Source organism: Oncorhynchus kisutch, linkage group LG3 (assembly GCF_002021735.2).
Source record: "Oncorhynchus kisutch isolate 150728-3 linkage group LG3, Okis_V2, whole genome shotgun sequence".
Taxonomy (NCBI): Eukaryota; Metazoa; Chordata; class Actinopteri; order Salmoniformes; family Salmonidae; genus Oncorhynchus; species Oncorhynchus kisutch.
In genome coordinates, this window is record NC_034176.2 from 12938680 (window position 1) to 12961685 (window position 23006).

At 46.0% G+C, this 23006-nt stretch overlaps 2 protein-coding genes across 5 annotated transcripts; one reads left to right on the forward strand and one right to left on the reverse strand.

The window, feature by feature from the left end:
* Nucleotides 1-3765: 3765 nt before the first annotated feature.
* Nucleotides 3766-9348, reverse strand: wdr54 (WD repeat domain 54). Of its 3 annotated transcripts, none has more exons than XM_020468052.2 (10): nt 8659-9348; nt 7646-7938; nt 7432-7494; nt 7110-7176; nt 6018-6074; nt 5773-5900; nt 5474-5574; nt 5149-5311; nt 4832-4906; nt 3766-4739 (listed from the first exon to the last, which is right to left on the reverse strand). In XM_020468052.2, the coding sequence occupies exons 2-10, from the start codon at nt 7868-7870 to the stop codon at nt 4608-4610; spliced, it is 1011 nt and encodes a 336-aa protein (XP_020323641.1). In that variant the 5' UTR covers nt 7871-7938; nt 8659-9348; the 3' UTR covers nt 3766-4607. The 3 variants fall into 3 exon arrangements, with proteins under 3 accessions (XP_020323641.1, XP_020323660.1, XP_020323650.1); XM_020468071.2 differs by having other exon boundaries at nt 7646-7878; nt 8659-8847; XM_020468061.2 differs by lacking the exon at nt 8659-9348 and adding an exon at nt 8052-8647.
* Nucleotides 9349-14473: 5125 nt separating this feature from the next.
* Nucleotides 14474-22730, forward strand: arsk (arylsulfatase family, member K). 2 transcript variants are annotated; one of them, XM_031817619.1, is made up of 8 exons: nt 14474-14947; nt 15377-15657; nt 15819-15978; nt 16899-17181; nt 17414-17585; nt 19998-20222; nt 20338-20553; nt 20951-22730. In XM_031817619.1, exons 2-8 carry the CDS (start codon nt 15636-15638, stop codon nt 21256-21258), a joined length of 1386 nt encoding a protein of 461 aa, XP_031673479.1. In that variant the 5' UTR covers nt 14474-14947; nt 15377-15635; the 3' UTR covers nt 21259-22730. The 2 variants fall into 2 exon arrangements, with proteins under 2 accessions (XP_031673479.1, XP_020323519.1); XM_020467930.2 differs by having other exon boundaries at nt 15377-15506.
* The last annotated feature ends 276 nt before the right edge of the window (nt 22731-23006 follow it).

The window sequence follows — 23006 nt, forward strand, 5'->3', positions numbered from 1 at the left end:
ACAGACTCCTCTGGACAGTCTAGCTACCACTGATTCTCTGTTAGTCATTTGACCCTATCATCATCAATGTAAGTTAACACACTGTCATTACATGCCATAGAGGCTTCCATAACTGATGTTAACTATAGGAATTTACACCACATGGTTCCTTACATATACCGGTGTTAATGAGTGGGTTAATTAGGAACAATCAATAGATCTAAGTTGTCTCCACAACACCACTTCTCAGATTGCCAAAAAATATTTTCAAAGGTTACTTGAAAAAACTTTTTTTCCCCCTCTAGACATATTTGATGTTTGTTTGAAAGAATAATGTCCTCCCAAACCTCGAGCACACTTGGTGAGAGAAAGAGCAACGAGGGCTTCAGGTTTTTCCTCCATTACACAAAAAAGGAACCAATTTATTCCCACGATGTTGGTCGAGAACACAGATGCAGAGCACCATCTACTGGCATATTGGTGAACTACAACCCACCATATAAAACATGAACAACGTTTAATCAAATACTGGCCAGAGGAGTCTGTGGTTAGACTGGCCAGAGGAGTCTGTGGTTAGACTGGCCAGATGAGTCTGTGGTTAGACTGGCCAGAAGTGTCTGTGGTTAGACTGGCCAGAAGTGTCTGTGGTTAGACTGGCCAGAGGAGTCTGTGGTTAGACTGGCCAGAGGAGTCTGTGGTTAGACTGGCCAGAAGTGTCTGTGGTTAGACTGGCCAGAGGAGTCTGTGGTTAGACTGGCCAGAGGAGTCTGTGGTTAGACTGGCCAGATGAGTCTGTGGTTAGACTGGCCAGAGGAGTCTGTGGTTAGACTGGCCAGAAGTGTCTGTGGTTAGACTGGCCAGAGGAGTCTGTGGTTAGACTGGCCAGAGGAGTCTGTGGTTAGACTGGCCAGAGGAGTCTGTGGTTAGACTGGCCAGAGGAGTCTGTGGTTAGACTGGCCTGAAGTGTCTGTGGTTAGACTGGCCAGAGGAGTCTGTGGTTAGACTGGCCAGAGGAGTCTGTGGTTAGACTGGCCAGATGAGTCTGTGGTTAGACTGGCCAGAGGAGTCTGTGGTTAGACTGGCCAGAAGTGTCTGTGGTTAGACTGGCCAGAGGAGTCTGTGGTTAGACTGGCCAGAGGAGTCTGTGGTTAGACTGGCCAGATGAGTCTGTGGTTAGACTGGCCAGAGGAGTCTGTGGTTAGACTGGCCAGAAGTGTCTGTGGTTAGACTGGCCAGAGGAGTCTGTGGTTAGACTGGCCAGAAGAGTCTGTGGTTAGACTGGCCAGATGAGTCTGTGGTTAGACTGGCCAGAGGAGTCTGTGGTTAGACTGGCCAGAAGTGTCTGTGGTTAGACTGGCCAGAAGTGTCTGTGGTTAGACTGGCCAGAGGAGTCTGTGGTTAGACTGGCCAGATGAGTCTGTGGGTAGACTGGCCAGAAGTGTCTGTGGTTAAGACTGGCCAGAAGAGTCTGTGGTTAGACTGGCCAGAAGAGTCTGTGGTTAGACTGGCCAGATGAGTCTGTGGTTAGACTGGCCAGAGGAGTCTGTGGTTAAACTGGCCAGAGGAGTCTGTGGTTAGACTGGCCAGAGGAGTCTGTGGTTAGACTGGCCAGAAGAGTCTGTGGTTAGACTGGCCAGAGGAGTCTGTGGTTAGACTGGCCAGATGAGTCTGTGGTTAGACTGGCCAGAAGAGTCTGTGGTTAGACTGGCCAGATGAGTCTGTGGTTAGACTGGCCAGAAGTGTCTGTGGTTAAGACTGGCCAGAAGTGTCTGTGGTTAAGACTGGCCAGAAGAGTCTGTGGTTAGACTGGCCAGATGAGTCTGTGTTTAGACTGGCCAGATGAGTCTGTGGTTAGACTGGCCAGAAGAGTCTGTGTTTAGACTGGCCAGATGAGTCTGTGGTTAGACTGGCCAGAGGAGTCTGTGGTTAGACTGGCCAGAAGTGTCTGTGGTTAAGACTGGCCAGAAGAGTCTGTGGTTAGACTGGCCAGATGAGTCTGTGGTTAGACTGGCCAGATGAGTCTGTGGTTAGACTGGCCAGAAGAGTCTGTGGTTAGACTGGCCAGAGGAGTCTGTGGTTAGACTGGCTAGAGGAGTCTGTGGTTAAACTGGCCAGAGGAGTCTGTGGTTAGACTGGCTAGAGGAGTCTGTGGTTAGACTGGCCAGAGGAGTATGTGGTGCTCTGAAATAGATCACAACTTCACAGTTTCTACTTTCAGCAAATGAAGGCAAATGTCACAAAACTAGAAACTGAATTTCCAAAAGATATTTCTGAAGGAATGTGTAGTGAAATAAGTGTGTGTGTGTGTGTGTGTTCAGCTGCTGAAAGAAAGTGAGTATTTGTCAAAGGTGAGGGATGAGGAAATATCACAGATCGTACCTTTAACATGTTAGTTTGAAGACACACACATACAGTTGAAGTCGGAAGTTTACATAGCCAAATACATTTAAACTTAGTTTAAGGTGTTTCACAATTCCTGTCTTTAAATCCTAGTCAAAATTCCCTGTCTTAGGTCAGTTAGGATCACCACTTTATTTTAAGAATGTGAAATGGTAGATTAATAGTAGAGAGAATTATTTATTTCAGCTTTTATTGCTTTCATCACATTCCCAGTGGGTCAGAAGTTTACGTACACTCAATTAGTATTTGGTAGCATTGCCTTTACATTTTTTAAATTGGGTCAAATGTTTCGGGTAGCCTTCCACAAGCTGTGTGAATTTTGGCCCATTCCTCCTGACAGAGCTGGTGCAACTGAGTCACGTTTGTAGACCTCCTTGCTCGCACACTTTTTCAGTTCTGCCCACGCATTTTCTATGGGATTGAGGTCAGGGCTTGTGATGGCCATTCCAATACCTTGACTTTGTTTTCCTTAAGCCATTTTGCCACAACTTTGGAAGTATGCTTGGGGTCATTGTCCATTTGGAAGCCAAGCTTTAACTTCCTGACTGATGTCTTGAGGTGTTGCTTCAATATATCCACATCATTTTCCTGCCTCATGATGCCATCTATTTTGTGACGTGTAGGAGTCCCTCCTGCAGCAAAGCACCCCCATAACATGATGCTGCCACCCCCATGCTTCACGGTTGGGATGGTGTTCTTCGGCTTGCAAGCCTCCCCCTTTTTCCTCCAAACATAACGATGGTCATTATGGCCAAAAAGTTATATTTCTGTTTCATCAGACCAGAGGACATTACTCCAAAAAGTACAATCTATAGACACTAGAGATCCTGGTTAGAGTCCAGGCTCTGTCGCCGTGACTGGGAGACCCATGGGGTGGCGCACAATTGGCCCAGCGTCGTCCGGGTTAGGGGAGAGCCGGGAAGTCCTTGTCCCATCACGTTGGCAGGTATGTCCTTGTCCCATCGCACTCTAGCGACTCCTGTGGCGGGCCGGCGCATGCTCGCTGACATGGTCGGCAGGTGTACAGTGTTTCCTCCGACACATTGGTGCGGCTGGCTTCCGGGTTAAGCGGGCATTGTCAAGAAGCAGTGCAGCTTGGCTGGACGCACAGCTCTCGACCTTTACCTCTCCGAGTCCGTACGTGAGTTGCAGCAATGGGACAAGACTGTAACTACCGATTGGATACCACAAAATTAGGTAGACAAAGGCATGATAAAAAAAATTGTATAAATAAAAGAATTCCCACCAAGTGGGTTAAACCTATTGGCTCAATGAGTAGAGTGTTTGCCATTGTGCCAGCGACCCAGGTTCTCTTCCTTGCCCCGCCGCAAGCACACAACAATTAAGAAACACAAAGCACAAACAAATTAAAGAGGATAAAGACAGTTATCTACAATAAATATTTATTGTAAAGTTGATTCATAGTTACAGTACATTTATACAGTGATGCTGTACAATAATAATATTCAAGACTTACTAAGTCAAAGGAATGTTACATTTCCAAACTGAATGCTGAACGACCTACATTACCATACACGTTGTAAATACTTGCAACAATGATATACTGAGACACCTGAGGACTTGTGCTGCTGTCAGCAACCCTACGTCGTTACAGTATAGCCTGCTCCCTTCATTTTAAATCTGTAAAACAGATTTATACACACTCATCTGTAGTTTCATGGTCCGTTACTCGCACACACGTACACGCGAACACGCACGCACACCAATACTCAACACAGAGGAAACGAGTCAGCATAAGCCAGTATGTGATCAGTCAAAATATACAAGGTCACATCGCACTACAAATCATCTTTCTCCTCATATATCGTAAGATGCCTCACTTTTCCTTTCGCACATTGATATGTAGGAAACTACTTGATAGAGACAACATTCTTCTATCTGACCTCTGGACCAAAGTTAATATCCATGGGAGAGACGCTGTAGACATACATAATGTATCATGTCCTCTAGTTAGGTCATAGTAGATGGAGATGGGGTCACAGCCCTCGTTTGCTTCTGAGTTAACCTTCATAGGCTTTCAGTCTCTCTGTAGACCATTGATCTGGTGGAATTAGATGCTGCATGGTCTATCAGGCAGATGTTTCCTGCTGTAGGCTTCTCTTTTGTCACACACTCCCCAACAGAGATACTGCTGAGCTGACACACTCCGTTCACATGTCAACCTCACACACACTCACACACATCTCCCGTGGTGCGTGCTACTGCTGTTAGACCTGTGTGTAGCGGATGATCTCACTCAGGTCGTAGCCCGTCACAGCGAAGGCGTAGCCGTCCCCATCGCAGAACTTAGCCCCGCAGATCTGGGTGTCTGTCACACACTCGTTATACATGTGCACGATCTGGAGGGAGAGAGAGGGAGGGAGGCAGTCAATGTCTGTCTGTGTGTGCGTGGTGTCGTGAGGTTCCTCCCTGGTATGGTTTGAGAAGTTACCTCCACACTGTTAGTCTCTGGGGTCATGGTCAGATGCCACACTCTAACCAGAGAGTCCTCAGCAGCAGAAAGAAGCTTGGAGCACAAACACACAGACAGAGACAGACAGACAGGGAAAATGATCCATTAGCATCAGAATTCACTCCCTTACATTAAGATGTTTTGCCTTTCTACATGGATCTCTAGTAGCTTGCTTTAAAATCAGTTTGCATACAACTGGTGATAAACACAGTCCATTGTCTGGAGATAGATAGTCATATGGAAATTGCCAATCCCTCCCACTGCCCCATCCTGACAGCATCTGGTGTTGACCTCACCAGGCCAGAGAAGGGGGCGATGTCCAAGGAGTAGATCCAGCGAGCGTGGGCGTTGACCTCTGCATGGACGATCCCTGTCACGGCCTCGTAGAGACGGATCTGCCCTGTGCCATAGCCTGCCACCACGGTTCCCTTCCACAGCTTCACTGAGGAGCAGCTCATACTGGTACAAGAAGAGGGCAGAGGTGTTGAGGTCAGTGGTGGCATTTCCACAGATGCCAGGCCAATGGCAAGAGGAACTCATAACTACAAGGCCTCTATGGCCTTATCTGAAGAAGGGAGTTCAAATGTGGTTAAAAGATCCTACTGTCAGTAACTCACTTACTCGAAACCAGGGATCTTGTTGAGCAGCTGGAAGTCCTCTCCTGACTTCCACACACAGAGATTGCCAGAGTCGTCAGCACTCACCATGTCTGCAATGCACTCCTGGGGGAGGGAGAGCATCAACGACAGGGTCAATATCTAAAGCTATGATTGATGCATATTGACAGACAACTACACCTTCATCTGTCTGTCGGTTCTACATGGTTACGGTTATTATCGAACATAACACTTGGCCCCAGATGGATAATGCTTTTCCGAGATTAACAACAGACACATACACATGGTGTTTGTGCATAGTACCAGGCTACCGGAACATTCTGAGGCCAAATCCGTGATGGACTCCTTGTGCTCCTCCAGCACCTCCGAGAGGGTGATGTTACTGCCTTTAATGGGGACGTCAAACACCAGCATAGAGCCAGATGAGATGCCTGCAGAGAGAGAGAGAGATGAAATTGGCTGGGTTTTGGTCAACATCCTGTCAGGTCTGAAGTGATTGCAGGAGAGAGAGGGAGAGGCCTAGCTTGCCGTGCTCATTCTGTACTTACCCACACAGATGTATTTTTCCCGCACTGCTGCAATCCCTCGAGCAAACACTGCCTGAGCTGTGGGTACAGATCAGGATATATCATCAGCACGGTCCTCTGAGCTCACACACTCAACCTACAGTACACCAAACTCCTCTCCATGGCAAAGACACCCCTCCATGGCAAAGACACCCCTCCATGGCAAAGACACCCCTCCATGGCAAAGACACCCCTCCATGGCAAAGACACCCCTCCAAGGCAAAGACACCCCTCCATGGCAAAGACACCCCTCCGTGGTAAAGACACCCATCCATGGTAAAGACACCCATCCATGGTAAAGACACCCATCCATGGTAAAGACACCCATCCATGGTAAAGACACCCCTCCATGGCAAAGACACCCCTCCATGGCAAAGACACCCCTCCATGATAAAGACACCCCTCCATGGTAAAGACACCCATCCATGGTAAAGACACCCATCCATGGTAAAGACACCCATCCATGATAAATACACCCATCCATGGTAAAGACACCCATCCATGGTAAAGACACCCATCCATGGTAAAGACACCCATCCATGATAAATACACCCATCCATGGTAAAGACACCTCTCCATGGAAAAGACACCTCTCCATGGAAAAGACACCTCTCCATGGCAAAGACACCCCTCCATGGCAAAGACACCCCTCCATGGCAAAGACACCCCTCCATGGCAAAGACACCCCTCCATGATAAAGACACCCATCCATGGCAAAGACACCCATCCATGGCAAAGACACCCATCCATGATAAAGACACCCATCCATGGTAAAGACACCCATCCATGGTAAAGACACCCATCCATGGAAAAGACACCCATCCATGGCAAAGACACCCATCCATGGCAAAGACACCCATCCATGATAAAGACACCCATCCATGGTAAAGCTGGCCACCAGACAATCACACAGCAGAGAGAGAAAAGGACTCCTGAAGCAGAGCTTCTGTAGCTGTTACTGGGTAGAGATAAAGGAGCAGCTCATTCATATCCAAAGGAAGAGTCTCTCTTGGGTTTGTGTGCACTGGTAAGGGTTAGAGGAGACTCAGTATTTGTATATGGGGCAGAAGTTACCTGTTTGGGTTTCAGGCGTGTCCAGTGCATGCCAGTATACCATTATGGATCCATCCGACTCATACATCTGGAACACAGACACACCTGTCAAGACCTGACCAACAGGCGGACAGCATTGTACAAGGCCACACACATGTTACAGGAGGCTGCAGAGGGGAGGACGGCTCATAATAATATCTGGAACGGCGCGAATTGAATGATATCAAACACATAGAAACCATGCGTTTGATACCATTCCACTCCAGCCATTAACACAAGCCATCCTTCCAAATGTAGTTAACACCAACCTCCTGTGACACACACGCACACACAATCCACTCACCTGGATGCCTTTCTGAGAGGTGAGCACCAGGATGTCACGAGATGGGAGGACACACCAGGCTGCCTGAAAGGAGAGACAGCAAGTTTCCCCTTCAACAAAAGATCAAATACTGCACCAACTCATGTCCATCTAACATGGACATTAAAGAAGGAAGTAGACCCATATCATTCATGATCCACTGACACCCTCTTGGTCAGCGCTAATAACAGTCTACCTGCATGATGAGGGAGGAGCTGGTAGCTACGTTGGCCTCTTTGGACTGCAGCTGGCGGTGGGAGTAGTTGAGTCCGTCCCAAGAAGCACTGACCATATTGACCATGTTGGCGTGTACCACTGTGAAATAGGTCAGGCTCCGCGGGGCTATGCGCAGCACGCTCAGGTTGTTGTATAGCGCAGACGCACTGCTTTTCATCTGAATGCTTTTCTCTTTGTGGTACATCTTTCAATCTTATCAATTCAATTGGGTAAAAAGGGAGAGTGCAAATAGTGTACTTAATGACGACAATTCTGGGGAACAATGAGAAATAAAGCTGGTTAGTATTGCAGTGTGTGTCAGTATGTCGCTGTGTCTCCGAGTTGGGTGAGATGTGGGAAAAGAGGCAGCGTAAAATATGTCATACCAAAAAACACAATGGCAGCTACATAATGTTGCCCAACGTGAAGATTATCATTCTCATTGAGCAAGTTCAACGAACATGCTGACCTACTAGCCAGCTAACGTTAGTCATCCAAATGATTTTTGACCATGCCACACTGGGCACTTGAATCAAGCTAGCTGTATAGCTAATCAGCTTGACATGCACTCCTATGAATTGGAAGACGTTAGAAGCCATCTAGTTATCAGTCTAGCCATTGCCGGCTAAGTTACCTAACGGATACGTTACATCAATTAGGAACTAAGTTAGTTAGCTAATGTAATGCAATTCAGCAAAATGTAGTTAGTTAGCTAATGTAATGCAATTCAGCAAACATAAATAGTTAGCTAAAGTCGCCTTTATGTCTATTCATCTTTCTTACGCCAGCTAACGTTGGCTAGCTACTGCTAGCAAGCCTAAGCTTGGAGGCAAGTATTGTCGAACAGAATACCGTATTGTGAACTAACGTTAGCTTCTATCATATATTCTGCTATTCGCTAGATAAATACAGTTAGCAATATTCTATGTTACGTTATTCATTCATCAACAAGTGCTAAATAGATTGCACTTCATTTAGCGAGGAGGAGATTACCATTGCGCGTCCTTTGCAGCCATAGTGACAGCTCCACCTTTGCGTGAATCGTCATACGTTTTGTGTACACAAAAAAAAGGTAGTGGCGTTTTCAGTTGCCAAGCAATCCTGTCTTTTTGGGTTGGAAAAAAGTAGGGCAACGAGAGAAGTGTTCTTGTTCTTCTCCCATCAGATTGAAGACAAAGATTTTCCGCCTGCTCTTTGTTTAAGGTACCTAAATATTGTTATCTAGATTAGCAAGCAACCTTGTTATGTTTGTTGATGCATTGCTTCACTTGGCTAGGTTGTTCAATCACTGCAGGCAGCTTCAAAGATGTTTCACTTCTTGTCCAATACAAAGTGGTGAGGGCTGTGTTATTGTTGCACTCAGCAGACAGTCTGGTGTGTTTCAAGAAAGTGACAACTCTCTCCAAGTAGAAAACCCACCAAGAAGGCCTATTGTAACTCCATCCATAAAACATAAATGTACAAATGAATCTAGTACTTTTGAAGGGAGTGAGAGTAGAAAAGGACAAGATTCTGAACCAGAACTATAACTAAAAGTTATAGCTTTGAATGGCTGCACATTTAATAGTATCCTACATCTTTCTTTCACTCACGCAATTCTAATCTAACCTCAGCAAAATAAGAAACGTCCCTTTTTCAGGACCCTGTCTTTCAAAGACAATTTGTAAAATTCTAAATAACTTCACAGATCTTCATTGTAAAGGGTTTTAACACTGTTTCCCATGCTTGTTCAATGAACAATAAACAATTCATGAACATGCACCTGTGGAACGGTCGTTAAGACACTAACAGCTTACAGACGGTAGGTAATTAACGTCACAGTTTATGAAAACTTAGGACACTAAAGAGGCCTTTCTACTGACTCGGAAAAACACCAAAAGAAAGATGCCCAGGGTCCCTGCTCATCTGTGTGAACGTGCCTTAGGCATGCTGCATAGAGGCATGAGGACTGCAGATGTGGCCAGGGCAATAAATTGCAATGTCCGTACTGTGGGACGCCTAAGACAGCACTACAGGGAGACAGGACGAACAGCTGATCATTCTCACAGTGGCAGACCATGTGTAACAACACCTGCACAGGATCGGTACATCTGAACATCACACCTGCGGGACAGGTACAGGATGGCAACAACAACTGTCCGAGTTACACCAGGAACGCACAATCCCTCCATCAGTGCTCAGACTGTCCGCAATAGGCTGACAGAGGCTGGACTGAGGGCTTGTAGGCCTGTTGTAAGGCAGATCCTCACCAGACATCACCGGCAATAACGTCGCCTATGGGCACAAACACACCGTCGCTGGCCAGACAGGCAAAAAGTGCTCTTCACTGACGAGTCTCGGTTTTGTCTCACCAGGGGTGATGGTCGGATTCGCGTTTATCGTCGAAAAATGAGCATTATACCGAGGCCTGTAATCTGAAGCGGGATCGATTTGGAGGTGGAGGGTCCGTCATAGTCTGGGGCGATGTGTCACAGCATCATCGGACTGAGCTTGTTGTCATTGCAGGCAATCTCAACGCTGTGTGTTACAGGTAAGACATCCTCCTCCCTCATGTGGTACCCTTCCTACAAGCTCATCCTGACATGACCCTCCAGCATGACAATGCCACCAGCCATACTGCTCGTTCTGTGCGTGATTTCCTGCAAGACAGGAATGTCAGTGTTCTACCATGGCCAGCGAAGAGCCCGGATCTCAATCCCATTGAGCACGCTCTGGGACCGGTTGGATCGGAGGGTGAGGGCTAGGGCCATTCCCCCCAGAAATGTCAGAGAACTTGCAGGTGCCTTGGTGGAAGAGTGGGATAACATCTCACAGCAAGAACTGGCGAATCTGGTGCAGTCCATGAGGAGGAGATGCACTGCAGTACTTAATGCAGCTGGTGGCCAGACCAGATACTGACTGTTACTTTAGATTTGGACCCTCCCTTTGTTCAGGGACCATTTCTGGTTAGTCACATGTCTGTGGAACTTGTTCAGTTTATGTCTCAGTTGTTGAATCTTGTTATGTTCATACAAATATTTACACATGTTAAGTTTGCTGAAAATAAACGCAGTTGACAGTAAGAGGACTTTTCTTTTTGTGGCTTATGTGCTTACTCAGGCTCCCGGCAAAGATGTCCCGCGCTGCATCAAAGTCCCGTGCTGAGAAGGGGCGCACCAACTCTGCTCCTGCACCCCCCCCTCCTCCTTCCCAGAGTCCAGATGTGGTGGACATTGTCCCGGGCCGCCTGACAGAGTCTAACTGGGTGTCCATGCTAGTGCAGGAGGAAGGAGAGGAGGTGGTGGTGGAGGTCCTGTATGAATTCATGAACCATATCATGGAGAAATGTTACACTGTGTACCTCCAGAGACAGGTGAGGCCTTACGTTCACAGGTGGACACTACCTGTGTCAGACAGTAGTCTGATACATTCACTGTGCAGAGATGACATTCTGATTTTGTTTCAAACAAATATTAATAAATGTACTGTAGCCAATGAAGAATCCTTCAGTTTACGTGGCTTATCAGTTTAATGTGGGCAGTATACAGTGCATTCGGAAAATATTCAGACACCTTCCATTTGTCCACATTATGTTACAGCCTTATTCTAAAATGGATTAAATAAAAATAAATGTTCATCAATCTACACACCATACCCCATAATGACAAAGTGAAAACAGGTTTTTAGAAATGTTTACAAATGTATTAAAACAGATACCTTATTTACATAAGTATTCAGACCCTTTGCTATGCGACTCGAAATTGAGCTCAGGCGCATCCTGTTTCCATTGAGATGTTTCTATAACTTGACGGGAGTCCACATGTGGTAAATTAAATAGTTTGGACATGATTTGGAAAGGCACACACCTGTCTATATAAGGTCCCACAGTTGACAGTGCATGTCAGAGCAAAAACCAAGCCATGAGGTCGAAGGAATAGTCCATAGAGCTCAGAGACAGGATTGTGTCGAGGCACAGATGTGGGGAAGGGTACCAAAAAATGTCTGCAGCATTTAAGGTCCCCAAGAACACAGTAGCCTCCATGATTCTTAAATGGAAGAAGTTTGGAACCACCAAGACTCTTCCTAGAGCTGGCCGCCCGGCCGGCCAAACAGAGCAATCAGAGGAGAAGGGCCTTGGTCAGGGAGGTGACCAAGAACCCGATGTTCACTCTGACAGAGCCCCAGAGTTCCTCTGTGAAGATGGGAGAACCTTCCAGAAGGACAACCAATACTGCAGCACTCCACCAATCAGGCCTTTATGGTAGAGTGGCCAGACGGAAGCCACTCCTCAGTAAAAGGCACATGACATCCCACTTGGAGTTTGCCAAAAGACTCTGAGACCATGCGAAACAAGATTCTCTGGTCTGCTGAAACCAAGATTTAACTCTTTGGCCTGAATACCAAGCGTCACATCTGGAGGAAACCTGGCATCATCCCTATGGTGAAGCATGGTGGTGGCAGCATCATGCTGTGGGGATGTTTTTCAGTGGCAGGGACTGGGAGACTCGTCAGGATCAAGGAAAAGTTGAAAGGCGCAAAGTATAGAGAGATCCTTGATGAAAACCTGCTCCAGAGCACTCAGGAACTCAGACTGGGGTGAAGGTTCACCTTCCAACAGGACAACAACCCTAAGCACACAGCCAAGATAATGCAGGAGTGGCTTCGGGACAAGTCTCTGAATGTCCTTGAGTGGCCCAGCCAGAGTCCGGACTTGAACCTGATCGAACATCTCTGGAGAGAACTGAAAATAGTTGTGCAGTGACGCTCCCCATCCAACCTGACAGAGCTTGAGAGGATCTGCAGAGAAGAAATGGGAGAAACTCCCCAAATGCAGGTTTGCCAAGCTTGTAGCGTCATACCTAAGACTTGAGGCTGTAATCGCTGCTCAAGGTGCATCAACAAAGTACTGAGTAAAGGGTCCGAATACTTATGTAAATGTGATATTTTATTTTTATTTTCTAAAAACCTGTTTTTGCTTTGTCATTATGGGGTATTGTGTGTAGTTTGATGAGGGAACAACACAATTTAATACATTTTAAAATAGGCTGTAATGTAACAAAGTGTGGAAAATGTCAAGGGGCCTGAATACATTCCGAATGCACTGTATATACTATTGATTTAATCAATTCACTTTACAATAAGTGCCTTCCTTTGCTCAGAGGATCAAATGCACTGTTTCAATCTGGCTGGTGACCAATTTCCCTTTACTATCCTCTCACCAATAATGCTGCTAATTCTTTGCGGGACTGACAATGAAATGTCTCCTCTCTAGCCAGAGTTATTCACAACGTCTTGGGCCCGAGATTCTTTGGTGCAGATTCTGGAGTGGCAGTTCCTGGTCCAGGATGAGGGGGAAGGACCAGACAGTGCCCCCTCCTGGGAAGAAGATTCAGAGCCCCTGCCGTCAACTACAGACTCCTGGGCACAAGGCTGTGTGCAGGTTCTGCAAGTCAAGCCAACAAAATACCCTTCTCCCCTACAGGTAGCTCTGAACAATACTCCATCGAGCTGCATTGTGTTTCCACTCTAACAAGTCTACCTGGAAATAAGTCAAAATGTCAAGGATATATCTAGCAGTAAATATGTACTAGTAAAGGAAGTAGATAACTCCATGAAGTATATTGTTTGAAGCTAGTTGCTTGCTTACCGGTGAGTGGCCGGTGTAATGCTAATACCTGAAAGCGAATCATTTAATCATTATAATGTAATCTAACACATCTCTGGTGTTTTCCTCCAGAGGTCCACTCCGGTTGGTGAGGCGGCTGGACGGACAGGTCATAGGGCCAATCACAAGACTCACACAGTGAGCCAGCTTAGTTCCTCTCCCAAGCATTCCAGAAAAGACAGAAAAGCCAGAGAGCCACCAGGTTTTAGGGGTTTCAAACTATCCCCTGCTCCCCCACCCATAACTGAGGGAGGGACCTGGAGGCAGCATCACACATCACCCACCACTCCTACAGAGGACTACCTGCAGTCTCCAAGGCATTCTCTGAACAGCTCAGGGACTGAGGAAGAAGAGTATGTAGAGACATGCCCAAACATTTCTGTCCAAAGTGCTAAGCTCCGCCCTCAGCGTGGAGGCTTCCCATCCTTGCGGAGACTGGATCTTGCCCGTCTTCCACGCCATCGTGTCTGGCCCCAATATGAAGTGCTGGATGCCAGTCCCTCAAAGCGCCATTCATTGAGAACCGGAGGTCCACTGGCAGCAGGGCAGAATCTCGAGAAACAACACACCACACAGACAAAGGCAATGAAACCCTTGACCAACGACAAAGGCCCATCCATGGCCCAGAGGAGAAGTGCCCTGACTGGGGCAGTCTGTCTGGCCATTAAAAGGAGGAGTATTCCGCATGGGGGCAACAGTGAGGGGATTGTACCCTTCTCTGGCACCCTGATGCTTAATAGCATGGAGCTGGCCCCTGGGGTCACTCTCAAAGGCCCCCAGGGGACCCGTTTCAGCCCCCTCAAAGGATGCCCAGCCCAGCTAGAGCACAGTGCAGAGCTGAGGCCCATACGGAACAATCTGCCTGTGCCACTGTTTTCCCTGGAGCAGCTGACGGCCGGACCAGACCCTCAGGTCAACACACTGATTTGACACCAACTGGGCCATTACTCAAGAACTTTGGGAAGGTCAATTACTGAAGACAAAATAATGGGATCCATTTCATGACAATAACTTCAAGAATGAAAGAAATGTAGAAATTGTTGAGATTAAATAACGTTTAAAAAATAGATATTTATTTTAAAATGTGTAATTTTCCAGTGATTTCTACAATGAAAGTAGACATTTGAGTTAACTTCACTATTCCCAACTAATCAGATATTTGATGCTCCATGGTGGAGCAGTAGGCCATATGAGGCAGAAAGGCATTTTTTTTTCAATGCTATGAGTAAATTTAACAAGATGGCACGGTGTCATATGTATTGCTCGAATTGTCATAAATTGACAGTATTTTTTGCAAATCAAGTTTATCTTCGTGTGCTGTCTTTGCTGCTAAAAACCTAGTACTGCAATGGCGACACCACGTGACTAATGCGGAACAACAACAAACGTGAAAATTTGTTGCAGTCAAGAAGCACTTGTTGGACGACAGTCACTTCCCTGAATAAATGCCTCTCGTCAGCACCAAGTCAAGCAGCAGCAGTTAATGTCGTAATAATTATAATTTGTATATTGATGTACGCGATGTATGGAACATGGTTAGTTCTCCTTATACTTTCCCAAACGCATGGACATTGTATGTGCCAAAATCGTACCACAAACTTCAGACCCAACATTGTGATGGTGATGTCCGATGCATTTGTAAGTACTGCCACTTTGACATTTTGTAAATATTTTTGATTCGTTTTACACAACATTCTCATGAGATTTTGTGTGGATTATATTTAAATTTAACTTTCCTGATGATTTATAAGTTGTTTCCACCAGTGAGTTTTAACAAGAATTTAAGCTTTCCGCCAATATCAGATATGTCTATATCCTGGGAAATGTTTTTATTACTTACAACCTCATGCTAATCGCAGTAGCCTACGTTAGCTCAACCATCCCGTGGAGTTGTAATATCCCTAGTTAATTTATCACAGCTCTGATAAGGTTGGAGGGTGCTCATGGATCAGTTATTATCAATAGAGACATAGTAGATGCTCTGTTACTACCTCAAAGAAGGGAGAAAGAATTAGGAAGGATGTTTTTTTAAAGGTATTCAAACTCTTTATTTCCCTCTTGCTGAAGGATGGGCGGCTGACCTTTGACCCTGGGAGTAGGGTGGTCCAGTTACCATACTTAAACTATCTCCGGGAGCTAGGCACTGTCTTCATCAATGCCTACACCAATTCTCCAATCTGTTGCCCCTCAAGAGCAGGTAAGATGTTGGTGTGCATTTGTATGGAAGACCTCAAGGCAACAGCAGATCATTTGTCAATAATGTGGGCTATGTTACGATCCATTCACAACATACAGAACAAGAAGTTGAATTGCATAATGCTGGTGGATGACTCTGATTCCAATCGTTTGTGAGTAACAGACATGTTCAGTACAAAGGAATGGAATGTAACCAGCTCAAATTGTATTCAAACTCAAACAATACTTCAACTGCATTTCAATCCAATGCCCACCATAGGTCCATGGAAGGAAACATTTCACGGTCTGTTGTATGTTGATTTATTTTTCTCAGCTATGTGGAGTGGTCGCTTTGTCCATTTAACTGAGTCCTGGAATAATTATAAGTGCCTGGACCCCAATGCCACAACGTGGATGGACATGCTCCAACAGAATGGCTATAACACCTTGAGTGTTGGGAAGCTGGACTATACTTCAGGAAGTCACTCTGTCAGGTGGGTGGGCACTGCAGTGAGTCATGAATGTCGAACATACCCTCGTAAAACTGACTATCCTACCGATCCTTGACTTCGGCGATGTCTTTTACAAAATAGCCTCCAAAATAGCGCTCCAGCAGGTATACTTTACTGGTCATCCCCAAAGCCAACACCTCCTTTGGCCACCTTTCCTTACAGTTCTCTGCTGCCAATGACTGGAACGAATTGCAAAAATCACTGAAGCTGGAGATTTACAACTCCCTCACTAACTTTAAACATTTCTGTCAGAGCAGCTTACTGTACCTGTACACAGCCCATCTGTAAATAGCCCACCCAACTACCTCATCCCCATATTGTTATTCTTTTTTTTGCTCTTTTGCACCCCAGTATCTCTACTTGCACATCTATCACTCTAGTGTTAATGCTAAATTGTAGTTATTTTGCCACTATGGCCTATTTATTGCCTTACCTCCCTAACCTTACTACATTTGCACACACTGTACTTAGCTTTTTCTATTGTGTTATTGACTGTACATTTGTTTATCGCATGTGTAACTCTGTGTTGTTGTTTTTGTCGCACTGCTTTGCTTTATCTTGGCCAGGTCGCGGTTGTAAATGAGAACTTGTTCTCAACTGGCCTACCTGGTTAAATAAAAGTGAAATAAATTTAAATAAATAATAATAATTTATAACAGAACTGACAGCATCATTTTACAGGAAGCAGTGAGCTCACTTAAAGTAGCTAGTCTTGTAATGCTAAGAGACTTTATGTGTAGATAGATAGGCTTGTGCATGGAAATGTTCTATTCAGTCTCATTTTCCCCAAATGTGAACAGTCCCTTGATTTCTGACTCATGTCTTTATTTAGGCCTATGTTTTTTTCCTCGTGTCAAGTTTGATGATGTCACATTTTTATGATGTGTGTATTTCCACTCCAGTAATCGTGTGGAGGCATGGACGCGAGATGTGCCTTTCCTTCTGCGGCAAGAGGGCCGGCCGGTGACAGACCTGGTTGGGGACACGTCCACAACGAGAGTCATGACCAAGGACTGGAGAACCACGGACATTGCCACCCAGTGGATCCACCACAAAGCTGCAGCTCTCTCCCAGCCTTTCGCCCTCTACATGGGCCTGAACCTGCCACACCCCTACGTCACAGACTCCTTGGGGCCCAACGCTGGGGGGTCCACCTTCCGCACCTCTCCTTACTGGCTCGAAAAGGCACATTCTCTTCAAGAATTACTACTAGTTCCTATTTACAATTTTATAGCAGTCATGTGTCATGTTAGCAGTCTAGCTTTGTTTTAACTATGCTAACCAAATGTTGATACATCTTCAGAAGCATTCGACTTTACTCTAGATTGTCAAACCATGTTGATTGATTCCCATCTGCAGTCTGCGCTTGTGTTCCATTTCGCAGCATGTGTAATAAGGAGCTGCTGTCCACACACAGGTGATGCCTGAATTAATCTCTATTCCAAAATGGCTGCCGTTGTCCGACATGCACCCTGTGGACTACTACTCTACCTTCACCAAGAACTGCAGTGGGAACTTCACAGAGCAGGAGGTCAGAAAGATACGGGCCTTCTACTACGCTATGTGTGCCGAAACAGATGCCATGCTGGGTTAGTGGTGACTTAATTGTTTGTGTCTGGAATTTCATTTGGCCAAATGTGTACATCCATACAATGTTTTACAGTGTTGCAGAATGTGGTGTTCAGCAATGGACAGTTTAGCAGCTACTGGTGTTATACTGGTTTATTGCAGATGTATTGCTGTTGGTAGTAAAACATCTAGCCACGTGCCAGCCAGGCAGCCACCAACCATAGGATGTTCTGCAACCTTGTGCAACTCAATCAGTTTTCATACAAATCAAATCTAATGTTATTTGTCACATACACATGGTTAGCAGATGTTAGTGCGAGTGTAGCGAAATGCTTGTGCTTCTATTTCCGACAATGCAGTAATAACCAACGAGTAATCTAACCTAACAATTCCACAACTACTACCTTATACACACAAGTGTAAAGGGATAAAGAATATGTACATAAAGATATATGAATGAGTGATGGTACAGAACGGCATAGGCAAGATGCAGTAGATGGTATCGAGTACAGTATATACATATGAGATGAGTAATGTAGGGTATGTAAACATTATATTAAGTGGCATTGTTTAAAGTGGCTAGTGATACATTTTTTACATGTATGGCAGCAGCCACTCAATGTTAGTGGTGGCTGTTTAACAGTCTGATGGCCTTGAGATAGAAGCTGTTTTTCAGTCTCTCGGTCCCTGCTTTGATGCACCTGTACTGACCTCGTCTTCTGGATGATAGCGGGGTGAACAGGCAGTGGCTCGGGTGGTTGTTGTCCTTGATGATCTTTATGGCCTTCCTGTGACATCGGGTGGTGTAGGTGTCCTGGAGGGCAGGTAGTTTGCCCCCGGTGATTCGTTGTGACCGAATTTCTTCAGTCTCCTGAGGTTGAAGAGGCGCTGCTGCGCCTTCTTCACAACGCTGTCTGTGTGGGTGGACCAATTCATTTTGTCCGTGATGTGTACGCCGAGGAACTTAACTTACTACCCTCTCCACTACTGTCCCGTCGACGTGGATAGGGGGGTGCTCCCTCTGCTGTTTCCTGAAGTCCACAATCATCTCCTTTGTTTTGTTGACGTTGAGTGTGAGGTTATTTTCCTGACACCACACTCCGAGGGCCCTCACCTCCTCCCTGTAGGCCGTCTCGTTGTTGGTAATCAAGCCTACCACTGTAGTGTCGTCCGCAAACTTGATGATTGAGTTGGAGGCGTGCATGGCCACGCAGTCGTGGGTGAACAGGGAGTACAGGAGAGGACTCAGAACGCACCCTTGCAGGGCCCCAGTGTTGAGGATCAGCGGGGTGGAGATGTTGTTACCTACCCTCACCACCTGGGGGCGGCCCATCAGGAAGTTCAGTACCCAGTTGCACAGGGCAGTACCCAGTTGCACAGAGTTTGGAGGGTACTATGGTGTTAAATGCTGAGCTGTAGTCGATGAACAGCATTCTCACATAGGTATTCCTCTTGTCCAGATGGGTTAGGGCAGTGTGCAGTGTGGTTGCGATTGCGTCATCTGTGGACCTATTGGGGCGGTAAGCAAATTGGAGTGGGTCTAGGGTGTCAGCTAGGGTGGAGGTGATATGGTCCTTGACTCGTCTCTCAAAGCACTTCATGATGACGGAAGTGAGTGCTACGGGGCGGTAGTCGTTTAGCTCAGTTACCTTAGCTTTCTTGGGAACAGGAACAATGGTGGCCCTCTTGAAGCATGTGGGAACAGCAGACTGGGATAAGGATTGATTGAATATGTCCGTAAACACACCAGCCATGCGGTCTGCACATGCTCTGAGGACGCGGCTGGGGATGTCGTCGGGTCCTGCAGCCTTGCGAGGGTATACACGTTTAAATGTTTTACTCACGTCGGCTGCAGTGAAGGAGTCCGCAGGTTTTTGTAGCGGGCCGTGTCAGTGGCACTGTATTGTCCTCAAAGTGGGCAAAAAAGTTATTTAGTCTGTCTGGGAGCAAGACATCCTGGTCCGCGACGGGGCTGGTTTTCTTTTTGTAATCCGTGATTGACTGTAGACCCTGCCACATACCTCTTGTGTCTGAGTCGTTGAATTGCGACTACTTTGTCTCTATACTGACACTTAGCTTGTGTGATTGCCTTGCGGAGGGAATAGCTACACTGTTTGTATTCGGTCATATATTCGGTCATACATTGATTAGGTCTAAAACATTCTTGCCAAAAAAAACTGTTTTCAAATGTAGTTTGGAAGTTGAATAAGTAGTCCCTTACATTACACACTTCTACTACCCCTTGAATGTAATCCCAACACTCATTCTGTGGCGGTCCGTGCTATCTGGGATCCTTGCAATATCCCTACTCCATTTGATCTTGATATTTTAAAATAGTTAAAGTTAGGTAAGGGTTCAGGGTAGGGATGTTCGAAGGATCCCGGAGAGTACTAACCATTCTGTGGCTGCGCTACTCTCTGTGGTCCTTCTAGGCCAGGTGATCTCAGCTTTGCGGGACACAGACTTGCTGGACACCACAGTGCTGCTCTTCACGTCTGACCATGGCGACCTGGCCATGGAGCACCGACAGTTCTACAAGATGTCTATGTTTGAGGGCAGCTCCCATGTCCCCCTGCTCATCATGGGGCCTGGGGTGAAGTCTGGCCTGCGGCTGAGTCAGCCAGTGTCCTTGGTGGACATCTATCCCACTGTGCTGGGTAAGTACAGGAGTATATCCGGGTCAGAAGCACAGGGCTCAATGATGGAGGGATTCTAAGGGTTCTTACACATCCTGGTCAGTAAACTGATTCCATTCCACATACATGTTTGCAGAGATGGCAGGTGTAGCAGTGCCAGGTGGCCTTAGTGGTCATTCACTCCTGCCTTTGCTGTCTCAGTCTGCTGCCCGGCCCGCACGGCCTCGCCCAGACTGGGTATTGAGTGAATACCACGGTTGCAATGCCAACGCCTCCACCTATATGTTGAGGGAGGGCCAGTGGAAGTACATTACCTACGCAGATGGTGTGAGTGTCCCCCCGCAGCTATTCGGTGAGTGTGTGTGTCCCGCACTGAAAGATTACTGGAGGAAATAGGGTTTAGGGTTTGTTTTTATCCCTCACCATTACTTATCAGAATGTAAATTACACATGGTCCAATATCTAATCATTTTATTTAGTGGATAAATATGATTTGGAACAGTACCACTACTGTGTGTACTTGGTATGTGATTTTTAAGCATAGCCACGTAACTTTTGGCATTATTTATCTGTCAACTGACTTCCCTAGTTAAATAAAGGTTAAATAAATATGTAATGTCATTCCCCACTAAAACCTTTGCCAGAATGTTCCCTCAGGTGCAGCCCTCCCTCAGCCGCAGGGTCTACGTAGATCAAATCTCTGCAACCTTTCCTCTTTTAACACTTTTAATATCTCTCTCCCCTGACAGACCTAATGGTGGACAAAGAGGAGCTTCACAATGTGGCGTCCAAATTCCCTGATGTGTGTCGTCACCTGGACAAGCTGCTGCGCAGCGCAGTAGACTACCCCCAAGTCTCTCAGGCAATCTGTCTCTACAATAAGCAACAGTTTGCTGCATGGCGAAAGAGTCTTGGTGACAATTATACCCAAGTCATTGCAAACCTGCGTTGGCATCTGGACTGGCAAGAGGATGTGGAGAACAATGAGAAAGCCATCGATGAGTGGCTCATGAAATCTGGGTTCTCTTCTGAAAAGCTCAAAGTATCTATGTTTTAACTGGCCTGCTGTATTAGAAAAGCACCAAAATAAAGATGTCATGCCAAACATGACTACCAATAACTGCACAATCTACAACAGTGCTGCAAACTGAAATTATAATTCTGGGCAAAATGTGAGAACACACACCCCTGTAGTTAAAGCGTAATTATAATTAACTTGTTTGGGGCGGCAGGGTAGCCTAGTGGTTAGAGTGTTGAACTAGTAACCGTAAGGTTGTGAGTTCAAACCCCCGAGCTGACAAGGTAAAAATCTGTCGTTCTGCCCCTGAACAAGGCAGTTCACTGTTCCCAGGCCGTCATTGAAAATAAGAATTTGTTCTTAACTGACTTGCCTGGTTAAATAAAGGTAAAATAAAAAAAAATTAAAACTTTGGTAAGATTGTGGGCGGCAGGTATAGTATTGTTAGGCTAGGAACCGAAAGGTCGCTGGTTTGAATACCCGAGGTGACGTGGTTACAAATCTTTCGATATGCCCTGAAGCAAGACACTTAACTTATGTCAGTGCTCCAGTGGCACGATACTACTATGGATGACCCTGTAAAACAATACATTTCACTGCACCTATCCGGGGAGTATGTGACAATGAAACATAAAATAAATATATTGTATGTCTGGTAGAGTTTATTGTTCTGTATTATATTCACTTCTGGTCCTGGAGAGTTGTTGGCTTTTGTTCCAGCCCAGCAGTAAAGCTCTTGTAAATATGGGGTCGCATCAACTAAAGATTATGACAAGATACGTTTCTCCGCCCTAACAATGGGAGTCGTTGTCCACACAGGCAAGGCGGGCTGTCTAGCTCCCGCCTATCCTTTCTTTGGATTGGATAAATCTTGCTATTGTTATCCCTTTTTGAATATTCGATGAGGGTTATTGACATCAAATTCCTATGTACAATGGAGAGAGATGCTATGCCACTAGCCTCGTGACATGAATATACATCACCATCTGATCTTCAAAAGGTTCTACAGCTGCACCATTGAGAGCATCCTGACGGGTTGCATCACTGCCTGGTATGGCAACTGCTCGGCCTCTGACCGCAAGGCATTACAGAGGGTTGTGCGTACATCACCGGGGCCAAGTTTCCTGCCATCCAGGACCTCTATACCAGGCGGTGTCTGAGGAAAGCCCTAAAAAAATTCAGACTCCAGCCACCCTAGTCATAGACTGTTCTCTCTAACGCAAGCGGTACCGGAGCGCCAAATCTGGGTCCAAGAGGCTTCTAAACAGCTTCTACCCCCAAGCCATAAGACTCTGTAACGGTACCCCCTGTATATAGCCTTGCTATTGTTATTTTACTGTTGCACTTTAATTATTTGTTACTTTTATTTCTTATTTTTGTAGGTATTTTTCTTAACTGCATTGTTGGTTGAGGTTTTGTAAAGTAAGCATTTCACCTGTTGTATTCGGCGCATGTGACAAATACAATTTGATCTCGAGACAACTCCAATATAGTGATTTTTTCTCAAAGTTGCAGGGATGTCACTTGTTTTTTCTTATATCAGTACACATAACTTAAGCATTACGAAACTTATTTTCGATTAAATAAACCTCACGTAGCAGATACGCCATACATTTTTTGTTGACCAAATTTGACCCTCATCGACCTCCATACATAAACTCCCTGCTTGGTTGGCGAAACAACGGGGGGAAAAAACGCCACCTGCTGGAGGGAGAAAGGTTTTCCACCCAAGTTGGGCCTCTCTTCCTCTGCATCCTTCCGTGTATGCGCATGCAACGCATCTTGAG